The sequence below is a fragment of the Physella acuta genome, unplaced genomic scaffold (assembly GCF_028476545.2).
Source record: "Physella acuta isolate Inbredline_101_S28 unplaced genomic scaffold, ASM2847654v3 ptg002305l, whole genome shotgun sequence".
In the NCBI taxonomy this organism is placed as follows: Eukaryota; Metazoa; Mollusca; class Gastropoda; family Physidae; genus Physella; species Physella acuta.
The window spans coordinates 40,743-52,881 of record NW_026733803.1 but is presented as its reverse complement, the minus strand read 5'-3'; the positions used below and the strand labels follow the sequence as shown (position 1 = coordinate 52,881).

Genomic DNA, 12,139 nt, shown 5'->3' with positions numbered 1-12,139 from the left:
ATTCAATTCATTACATAATGTATGTTTGATATCTCGTCCAGAAATGTGTTGCATCATTCAATTCATCACATAATGTATGTTTGATATATTGTCTAGCAATGTATTCTATCATTCAATTCATCACATAATGTATGTTTGATATCTCGTCCAGAAATGTGTTGCATCATTCAATTAATCACATAATGTATGTTTGATATCTCATCTAGCAATGTATTCCATCATTCAATTCACCACATAATGTATGTTTGACATCTCGTCTAGAAATGTACTACATCATTTGACAATATGAATCCTGGAGATCTCATAGACAATGACTGTGACCAAAGGATCGATGAAGAAATAAAAGATGGCTTAGGTAATGTAAGGGTCAAGATAAAATATAAAATGGTTTATGAGATCAAAGATGGCATAGGTAACGTAAAGGTCAATATAAAATATAAAATGGTTTATGAGATCAAAGATGGCATAGGTATTGTTAATGGTAAGTAAAATTACAAAATAGTTATCGAAGATGGCATAGGTAATGTAAGGGTCGAGATAAAATATAATATGGTTTATGAGATCAAAGATGGCATAGGTAATGTAAGGGTCAAGATAAAATATAATATGGTTTATGAGATCAAATATGGCATAGGTAATGTAAGGGTCAAGATAAAATATAAAATGGTTTATGAGATCAAAGATGGCATAGGTAATGTAAGGGTCAAGATAAAATATAAAATGGTTTATGAGATCAAAGATGGCATAGGTATTGTTAATGGTAAGTAAAATTACAAAATAGTTATCGAAGATGGCATAGGTAATGTAAGGGTCGAGATAAAATATAATATGGTTTATGAGATCAAAGATGGCATAGGTAATGTAAGGGTCAAGATAAAATATAATATGGTTTATGAGATCAAAGATGGCATAGGTAATGTAAGGGTCAAGATAAAATATAAAATGGTTTATGAGATCAAATATGGCATAGGTATTGTTAATGGTAAGTAAAATGATTACAAAATAGTGATCGAAGATGGCATAGGTAATGTAAGAGTCAAGAAAAAATATAAAATGCTTTATGAGATCAAAGATGGCATAGGTAATGTAACGTTCAAGATGAAAGATAACATAAGGGAGGTAGGCATCAATATAATAAAAAACAATACGATTAGTGTTAATGTGGAGGTAATAGCTTCCGAATCGACATAATACTAATTTTTGATTGACATTATCACTAACAAAGAATTTATTATTCACTAACCTTGGACTGACCTTAACGCTAACAGTGGGTGTAACAGCGAAAGCGTACACACCGTTTATTAATGTTGTATAGCTTAGAACTAATGAGAATACAATAGCGTTAGATAAATGGCAGCTCATTTCAAATGTTATCAATGCTAGTCAACCGAGGCCCAGTTCATTTTTAGATTTTAAAAAATACTATGCTTTAAACTAATACATATAAGGTAGGACTATGATTAAATAAACTACTTAGGAAACCAAATTATGATTTTAAAAATAAAACAACTATTTAGCAGGTCAAACTATTATTTCAACAAATAGTTAAGCTAATATTTGGAAAAAAAATCTTAACAGCAGATCAGACTATGAATTTTAACTTATTAGCCGGGTAGACTATGATTTACACAGGTAACGAACGATTGTGATTTAAAAAAAAAAGACTTAGCTGGCCAAACTATATTTTTAAAAACTACTTAGATAGCCAGATTATGCAACATCACAATATTTAGGTGTAGGTGTAAGTGTAGGTGTAAGTGTAGGTGTAGGTGCAGGTGTAGGTGTAGGTGTAGGTGTAGGTGTAGGTGTAGGTGTAGGTGTAAGTGTAAGTGTAAGTGTAGGTGTAGGTGTCGGTGTAGGCTTGTAGGTGTAGGTGTTGTATATTATAGGTATAGAGATAGAAGTTAGAAAAATTAAATAGGCTAGTGACAAACTTAAGGAAATGAATAGCTTTGATAGAGGAAAAAATACATAAATAGAGATAATACCAAAGTCAACGACATCAAGAATGAGGATAGCGATAGGGATAATAATGAAACAATAAAAATAAAATTGGTGACGGTGACGACGATGACGACAACGAAGACGAAGGTCATGATAATGATTAAGTTTTTAAAGCTGGAGAAAATGTAGTCTTATTTCAGAATGAAATCAGACAAGTAGTTTACGCCCACTAATCATATCTTATCGATAAAATACCATTTAATAAAGCTTAAAACAATACTTTGGTATTGAGCGTTAAATATAGACAAAAAATGCAATGTCTTGTCTTATTTTGGTTGTTGGCAAAAAATTTACCGTCTTGCGTATTGTACAAAAAAACGTATAAAAATATATATACCATTTTAAAAAATAATCAATGTCAACAATATTTTCTCTTAAACAGGTCAAATAAAAATTAACAATGTCTATAATTTAGAGTGAAAAGAATTAATCATTTTTTTTATGCAGGGGAGGTAATTTAAAGGGAAATAACTGTAATGCTTACTTTGCTGTGGAAGCTTATTTTGATTTTCGTTTTTGTTTTTAAAATTAAGATTAAAATTATAATACTATGTTTATTATTTTCCGATCAATCGGTATAGAGCTTCATGGTAACAAAATTTTTTCATAAAAACGTTTTAATGACAAGCTTTTATGTACTAATGCACTAAAAAGTAGAAAAATAAAATTATAGACTACTATTTAAATAACTAACGCTTTTCCTTCTAGTTATTTAAATAATAGCATATAATTTATTTTCTACTTTTTAGTGCATTAGTACATAAAAGCTTGTTGTTAAAATGTTTTTTATGAATTTTTTTTTAAGTACTTTACATGTTTTTATTTACAATAGAGTTTCATGACTAAAAACCATTGCATGCCTATTGAACGTGATGACGCGTGTGGTGCGGTTGGATAGAAATGCCTACTAATTTGGTCAAAATTATAATTAATTCATAAAAAATTAATTAGGCACCCAATTAAGTCAAATTTAATTTCCAGATTGCGTTGTCTTCATGCAATATTTTTTCGCTGACCACCAGGGGCCGATGTATAACCCCAAGAGTTTTCAAAGGGTTACTACGTGGGAAATTTTGTTTGATGTACAGCTCATATAAGGAGAATTTCACTCGCGGTCACTTTTTAGCCCTCGCCACGCGAGCAGAGGCTGACCGATAGTTTATCCATAAGGCCGATTCATTTACCCAGGTTTATGGAAAAAAATGAGCGAGATGTACAGAGCCAAAGTTTCAAAACACTGTTTTGAAAATAGGCATCGTTTTTCACCAAATTAACAATATTATATACGGTCAGTTTTAACGGTCTTCCGGAATTTTCCGGAAAATATCATAGTTTTTTTTGCCACCCCCAAGGGTCGGTCTACGATCTCAGGAGATATGAAAAGGTTCCTACTTTTGAAATTTTGTTTCGATACATACCCCATATAGGGCGCCGGTCAGTCGAGGTCAGTTTTGACCCCCTCTTCCTGGACTTTTTGGCCAACCGGCATTGGCCCTCGTGTTCTATTGTCCCAAGGCAGGATCCTGCCAATTTTGACAAGCATGCGGTGCCGGGAAGTGCCCGATCGGGCAACCGACCGCTTTGCTTTATATATATAGACTAAGCATCGCTTCGCTTAGGTTTACAAAAAACTTATGAGAGTTTTAAAGATTAACTAGACTTACCTTCATCCCTTTGATAACTGTGGGTTTCGGGGGTCATCCATAAAAAAATGTCACGTCTGTCACTTATCGTCACAAAAAACCAGACCCAATTTTCAAAAAGACGTTTTTTTTTCATCTTTTAAAAACACCGATTTCGGCTCAGCATTGATCTGACCACACTATCCCTTCATATACTGACGTCACAGGTGACCTACTCAACTCTACTTCACCTGCCCAGTGTCCCGTCAATTCTCAGACAACATGTTTTTATGCATAGATTAATCAATAAACCAATAAATATTCATTTCTTCAACAGATAATGACAAAGACAATTTGATCGACGAAGACCTCGCAAAACCACCAAGAAGTACGTATCATTACATGTTTAACAAAAAAAGCAATTGAAGATTATAACATATCTATATAATCCAGTTGTATATATATATATATATATATATATATATATATATATATATATATATATATATATATATATATATACATATATATATACATACACACATATATATATATATATATATATATATATATATAATATATATATATATATATATATATATATATATATATATATATATATTATATATATATACAACTGGATTATATAAATATGTTATAATCTTCAATATAAGCTCTATATCATTTTTATACTTTTAGATGTATATACACTTAGTATACTTCCTAGGTTTGTATAGGTTTTTGAAAACACATTTACCTAAAAACGTACCCTTTACATAAGAAGTGTAATAATTACTATATTAAACGTTGTAATATTGCTAAATTAAAACTTACTTTCTAATCTTAAAATTATTATTTTTATATAATTTCTAAGCATGTTTTTTGCTAATCTGATTTAATAAATTTCGGTGGGATATGGTGGTATGAATAAACAGAGGATGGGGTGGGGTATGGCCAGCCTGCTATCCCGAAAGTCTTCTGATCCTTCGATCCAAGTCTCAATGACGTCCGTGGCGTAGCCAGGATCGTCTCAAGGGGTGGGGGGGGGGGGGGTCCAATTTTTACCCGGGGACTAACTTTCGATTTGCACCCCGCCCCCTCAAACTTTCGATTTGCACCCCCCACAAACTTTCGGTTTGCACCCCCCTCAAACTTTCGATTGGCACCACCCCCCTTATACTTTGTATATATACCGAGGGGTCTATGGGGGGGGGGGGGGGGGGGTTATGACCCCCCCCTAACCCCCCCCCCTGCCTACGCCTCTAACTCTTCCTATTTCCTGACCGTGAAATTATGTTCCCAATGTTGTGTTCTGGGGTTTATTTTCTATTCATCGTCCTGGAATTGATTCATCTTCTATTTTACTTCTTTCCTATTTTCGATCTTGGACTATATTTCTTATATGTACATGCTGACTCTCATTGTTTCTGTACTCCTAGCCATTGTTGATCTACAGTTTCTTCTGCATTACTGCAGAATGATTCATACGTATTGTACGCTGCGCTGTTAAAAGTTACCGTAGTTTTAGGGCTATTTATATATATTGTATTGTATTTTGTATTGAATTTAAAGTGTATTTTACCTGCTCGGCCCCTTAAGGATTTGTGCTTTGTTCTAATGTTGCCACGACGAGTTGGTAGTCTGAGGTTGAGTCGGCCCGTCGTCTCACCTTAATATCCAGTAAACATCATCTCGATGTTTTGGAAACTGTGATATGGTCTATTTGGTCTTAGATTTGCCATCCGGTGACATCTATATAGTAGTGTGTATATTATTACGAGAGAACTCCTCCACCACCCCTCCCCCCGTCCCCTATAATTAAATAATTAATTGCACAAAGTCATCAAAGAGTTCCCTATTTTCATTTATTACTTCAACTCCGTTTTTTTTTTTTCTATTATGAGCTCCCGATCTTTATTTTCTATTCCCACTTTGGGGTCCAATCTCACATTATTATTATTATTATCGTTATATATTTTTTGGTGATTGGTCAATTATAGACAGTATGGTGCTGCAGAATTCGTCTTTCTTTTCCTTTTTTGCAGCATTTGTGGGTCCATAGTACTGAATTAAAGCGGGTTTCCTTCTGTTGGCATTGAAACAAACAAATATAAGAAGTGACGAGACTTAGCTGATTGGTTGATTGGTTGATTGGTTGATTGGTTGATTGGTTGATTGGTTGATTGGTTGATTGGTTGATTGGTTGATTGGTTGATTGGTTGATTGGTTGATTGGTTGATTGGTTGATTGGTTGATTGGTTGATTGGTTGATTGGTTGATTGGTTGATTGGTTGATTGGTTGATTGGTTGATTGGTTGATTGGTTGATTGGTTGATTGGTTGATTGGTTGATTGGTTGATTGGTTGATTGGTTGATTGGTTGATTGGTTGATTGGTTGATTGGTTGATTGGTTGATTGGTCGATTGGTTGATTGGTTGATTGGTTGATTGGTTGATTGGTTGATTGGTTGATTGGGTGATTGATTGATTGATTGATTGGTTGGTTGATTGGCTCATGCATTCATGCATTCATGCTAAGTCTGCGCGCGTACAGATAGACGGTTTGGTGGCGAGAGTTTTAGAGCTACCAGACCGCCGCTATCTTTAAAAACCTACTATAAATTTGTAAATATTTAAAAAAATAATTTTAAAGTGCTACATTATAGTCGGTAGAGAGTTTCTTCTTAAATACAAATAAAAAAAATTAATTAGAGCGATCAAGTATGAAATTTCAGTTTATTGTCTCCTCTGTAAAATTTATATTTTCGGAGTTAGACGGTTAGCGATCGAGGCCATCGATATATATATATATATATATACAGTGGCGTAGCGAGGTCGGGTGTCACCCGGTGCGGCACTTAATGGTGTCACCCCCCCCCCCCCCCAGAGGCATAGAGACCCTTCCCAGGGACAAACTTTCAAACTTTCGATTTGCACCCCCCCCCCTCGAGTTTTTCTCTATATATTTTGCTATTTTTTGCCTTGGTGTCACCCCCCTAAATGGTGTCACCCGGTGCGGTCCGCACCCCCCGCCCCCCCCCCTCGCTACGCCCCTGTATATATATATATATATATATATATATATATATATATATATATATATATATATATATATATATATATATATATATATATATATATATATACACATATCAACAACATATACAATGGCACACAAATAACCATAATGGTTTTCAAGATATTGTTTATTTTGCACTATTTTGTTTTAGTATATCGATCTATCAATCAATTATCCCTTTTAACCCCTATTGAGATAGTTGGGGAAACACAGTTACCTTTCTTATCAATTTTTGCCCTCTGCTACCCAGCAACAAGCAGCCCTGTCCACACAATGACCCATTCGCCTCCATATTCTTCTCCCTCCTCTCAAAGTGCCCTGCATTCTTGTTTCCTGTTTTGGACAGCCTGTCGGTTCGTCTGACATTAAAGAAACCATTTTACTTGCATTAAAATATGTATCATAAATATTTATTTATCACAACTCGCGCAAAGCAGATTAAATAATAGATCATTCACAGCACATCTAAATTATGTACTTAAGTTGATTTGTATCTCACCAGGAAATGGAGGTTGGGGAGAATGGCTGGAGTGGGAATGTGTTACTGGTTGTCTTAACTATAATTTTAGGCGAGTCAGGTAAGACCTTTGATTGAGAATGTAAATTAAAGAACAAACAGATTTTTAAAAAAATATGTTTGAAAGCATGGAATCCTGTTAAATCCATAGATTGTGTGACAATCCTGCACCAGAAAACGAAGGGGACGATTGTCAAGGAAACGAGTTTGACGTAAAAGGGCAAAACGAACGAGATTGTGGTTTTGGGAAAATGTGTCCAACAGGTTAGTAGGAAATGTGTTTCAAAAATACAGTTAAACGTATTTCATCCTCTAACATATATTTTAATACACAACCCTCTATGCATTTCGAAAATAGTTTAATCTCCCCATTGTTTTCATATTTATGTTACTATTTACTGTAAGGTGGGACATTAGATATATTAAAAGTAGCTTGAGTACTAGGCTGGAGGTGGGCGGGCAGCTAAAAGAAGGAAATGCTGGTGACTTTCTTCGCTCTCAAGCAAGGTTTCTTATTATAATGTTATTATTTAGGTTTTTTTTTAATTTAACATGATTTCACATAAACGCTTTACACATCACAGATAATAAAAACTAGCGTTGATTTACTTTTATAATTGAATGTGTTAGACTGTCCAGTTGGGAGATGGCATTACGGCTGTGAAAAATCGTGTGAGAACTGTGAGCAGGACTGCGATAAATTCAATGGGAACTGTACCACCTGCAGGCCTGGTTTTACAGATGCAGCGTCAGGATGTAGCCAAAGTGAGTCGCCCGAACCTTAATATTTTCTTACTGTAGTGTTGGTATCAGTCACCCAAAACTTAACATTTTCTTACTGTAGTGTTGGTAACAGTCACCCGAAAATTAACATTTTCTTACTGTAGTGTTGGTATCAGTCACCTGAAACTTAACATTTTCTTACTGTAGTGTTGGTATCAGTCACCCAAAACTTAACATTTTCTTACTGTAGTGTTGGTATCAGTCGCCCGAAACTTAACATTTTCTTACTGTAGTGTTGGTATCAGTCACCTGAAACTTAACATTTTCTTACTGTAGCGTTGGTATCAGTCACTCGAATCTTAACATTTTCTTACTGTAGTGTTGGTAGTAGTCACCCGAACCTTAACATTTTCTTACTGTAGTGTTGGTATCAGTCACCCAAATTTTAACTCCCCCCCCCCCCACCCGTTGTTATGCACAAAGTCCCCTGAAGTTTAACATTCTCATAACGTGACGTAAATGCTACAGCCATTTAAATACCTGTGTTTTGCCACAGTGTGGCACTCGAAATCTACATTTTAGAGCAGGGGTCTCCAAACTACGGCCCGCGGGCCGAATGCGGCCCGCGAAGACACCTCATCCGGCCCGCTGAGATCTTTTTTTCCAAGGAAAAATCGTTTGTCGGTGATTGCTGAGGAACTTTTCCCAGAAAATGAAAGACATGCCTGGAAAAAACTGGCCCCCGAACTGAAATTTCATAGTTAATGCGGCCCTCGGTCTGAAAAGTTTGGAGACCCCTGCTTTAGAGGATAGAAAAAGAATGGCACATAACAATAAAGCGGAAGTGATCTCCCCTAAACTTTTTCGAATATTCTTATAAAACACTACGGGGGATGGCAACTCGGGATATCGAAAATAATTTTAATCAATTTTTAATTACTTAAACTTTTAAAAATAGAATAGAATTTCGTAGAAAAAAGAATTGCTCACCAAATGAACGCCAAACAGTCTATGTATAATAATGCGGAATATTATTAGTACTTTATGAATTTACATGCGTTTTTTTTTGAGAAATCTTTTAATAATATATGTGATTGAATGTGGATCATTTGATAAGTGGTGATATGTGTGGGTTGTGCTATGTAAGGTAGTGGAACGTGGGTCAGGGGCAGCGGATTTTAACGTATATTTGTAGAGTGTAGTGTTTTTGCTTGATGGTTTTGCGATATGTTTCAAGTTGTTGGTTGGCAATCTGAGCGTTTGTGTGGTGTTTATATATTATAAATAAATAAATCAATAAATCAATAAATCAATAAATCAATAAATATATGTATATATATATATATATATATATATATATATATATATATATATATATATATATATATATATATATATATATATATATAATGCGTTTACATTTGACGCCTTTTTGCTCTTTTGTCTACCGAAAACCTTGATACTTCAGTTATAACTGTAATTTTCAGCTGATGAAAAATCTTTTATAACTACATCACTAATTGTAATTTTACACTTTTCTTGCAGGCTGCCCACAGTACACATTTGGAGCGCGATGTAGTGGGAATTGCATTACTAAGTGTATGACGGAGTGTGTGGATAAAATCAGTGGAGCATGTCCTCGTAAGGATTGTTGTGAATGGATTTTGTTTTTTTTAAAACATTATATCTCGAAAATAAATTGTTGTATTATATATATATATATATATATATATATATATATATATATATATATATATAATATATACATATACATATATATATATATATATATATATACATATATATATATATATATATATATATATATATATATATATATATATATACATATATATATATATATATATATATATATATATATATATATATATATACAATATATATATATATATATGTATATATATATATATATATATATATATATATATATATATATATATATATATATATATATGTATATATATATATATATATATATATATATATATATATATATATATATATATATATGTATATATACATATATATATATATATATATATATATACATATATATATATATATATATATATATATATATATATATATATATATATATATATAAAACCTACATATATGTATAACGGCACCTATACACATTCATACGCAATAACGTAAGAATACTTTTGATAAAATGCGAGCAGCTGTATTTATCGGATATGAATGATAAATGATAGAACTTGTAACAATGTTACAAAATGTGACGTACTAGCACTGACGTTTTCGTTTTAAAAATTAAACACTCAAATTCCTTTTTACGAAATCTGTTACACACAATGTGTTATGACATGACCTTGTTTTGATCCCAGCGACGCCAACGAACAACATGAAGTATTTGTGGTGGCTCCTGCTCCTGTTGCCTATTGCTATAGGTATTGTGTACCTGCTCAGGTAAGTTCTGTGTACCCATGACAGCGAAACCATTGAACAATCTTTAAATGTTTTAAAAAGGAGATAAGATTCCTTAACGATTTCGTACAAAATAAAAAACAAAAGATCTTTGTTATTTTACTTATTAAAAAGATTGAGAAAAATTATAATTTTTGGTAAGGGGTCATCCATAAATGACGTCACGCTTTTTTTTGACGATTTTTACCTCCCCCCCCCCTCCGTCACACGTGGTCACAAAAAACCAGACCCCCCTAAAATGACGTCACACCCCAACCTACAACCACCCCCCCCCCCCTCAAAATTGCAGTTGAATTTTTTTAAAACATCGATATTTTCCCAAAATCTTGTCTAAACTATTACAATTTATTAAAACAGTTATCTTAAACGCGAAATAACGTCTAAAATTCGTTTTCTAACATTGCTTTGTTATAATGCAAAAATGTGACGTCGCAACATCTGAACCCCCCCCCCCTCTCCCCCTCATCACACATCGTCACAAAATTACGGACCCCCCCCCTTCCCCTTACGAGTGTGACGTCATTTATGGATGACCCCATAAAAAAAATTTCACTGTCTACAAATGAGATGCGTCAGTTATACAACCTTTTTTATTATAGGAAACAAAGTGAAATAGCCGCCAACGCTGAGGGTGAAAGGTGAAATTTCTGGATGTTTATAAGCACATTATTTAATAATAAAGTAGTACCATTTAAGCAATAACTTATTTCTTGTGTTCAAGCAGGGGCGTAGCGAGGGGGTGGGGGTGCGGGGGGTGCGGACCGCACCGGGTGACACCATTTAGGGGGGGGGTGACACCAAGGCAAAAAATAGCAAAATATGTGGAGAAAAAATGATAATTCCACTTAATTAAGTGATTGATTCGAGTGTTAAATAGTATTTTAAGATTTTATGAGGTGCAAATCGAAAGTTTGAGGGGGGGATGCAAATCGAAAGTTTGAGGAGGGGGGGTGGTGCAAATTGAGGGTTTGGGGGGGGGGGGGTGAAAAACGAAAGTTTGAGGGGGGGGGGTGCAAATCGAAAACTTGAGGGAAGGGGTGCAAATCGAAAGTTTGACGGGGGGGGGGTGGGGTGCAAATAAAAAATTCGAAAGTTTGTCCCCGGAAACGGTCGCTACGCCTCTGGGGGGTGACACCATTAAGTGCCGCACCGGGTGACACCCGACCTCGCTACGCCACTGTGTTCAAGCACTATTTTTCTTTAAAAATTTTAATCTGACCTTTGTTTGATTAAGTAGTAAACACTTTACAAATATCATTTTAGGGGGAATGTCACTATTTGAGCTCAACCCTTAGGGGCTGATCAGTCTTACATAATATCATGTATTTTCTGTATATGTATTCAAACGTATTTAAAGATTGACAATAAAAATTATTAGATTTCTTAATTTTTTTTAAAAAACTTTGAATTTATTTTATGGAAGTGTTTTAGTATGATCTTAAGAAAAAAAACTTCTGTTCTTCTCACAAGTCTTTTCATGCAATGTAAAAATTTAGTAGTAGTTAGAATTAAGATCTAGGTTATACATTATAAAGAGAAAAAGATATTTAAAAAAATAAATAACAAAGGATATGCTGATTTAAAACTAGACTAACATGATGTGTTTTAGTATTTATAATGAAATAGTTTAAAATCAAGCTATTAAGTACTTACTTTATTATTATTAATATAGTGAGCATACTCTGAAAACGTTTTCATTATTTATATATGTATACCTGAAAAGAGT

At 33.8% G+C, this 12,139-nt stretch overlaps 1 protein-coding gene across 1 annotated transcript in view; it reads left to right on the top strand.

Moving 5' to 3' along the window:
• Positions 1–11,055, top strand: part of LOC131932884 (uncharacterized) — a 38,830-nt gene extending 27,775 nt beyond the window's left edge. Inside the window, exons 12-19 of the mRNA XM_059289788.1 lie at positions 262–355; positions 3,964–4,014; positions 7,207–7,282; positions 7,373–7,485; positions 7,852–7,986; positions 9,490–9,585; positions 10,314–10,395; positions 11,013–11,055. Of these exons, the coding sequence (XP_059145771.1) occupies positions 262–355; positions 3,964–4,014; positions 7,207–7,282; positions 7,373–7,485; positions 7,852–7,986; positions 9,490–9,585; positions 10,314–10,395; positions 11,013–11,055 (690 nt within the window). The remainder of the gene's footprint in view (positions 1–261; positions 356–3,963; positions 4,015–7,206; positions 7,283–7,372; positions 7,486–7,851; positions 7,987–9,489; positions 9,586–10,313; positions 10,396–11,012) is intronic.
• Positions 11,056–12,139: the final 1,084 nt, after the last annotated feature.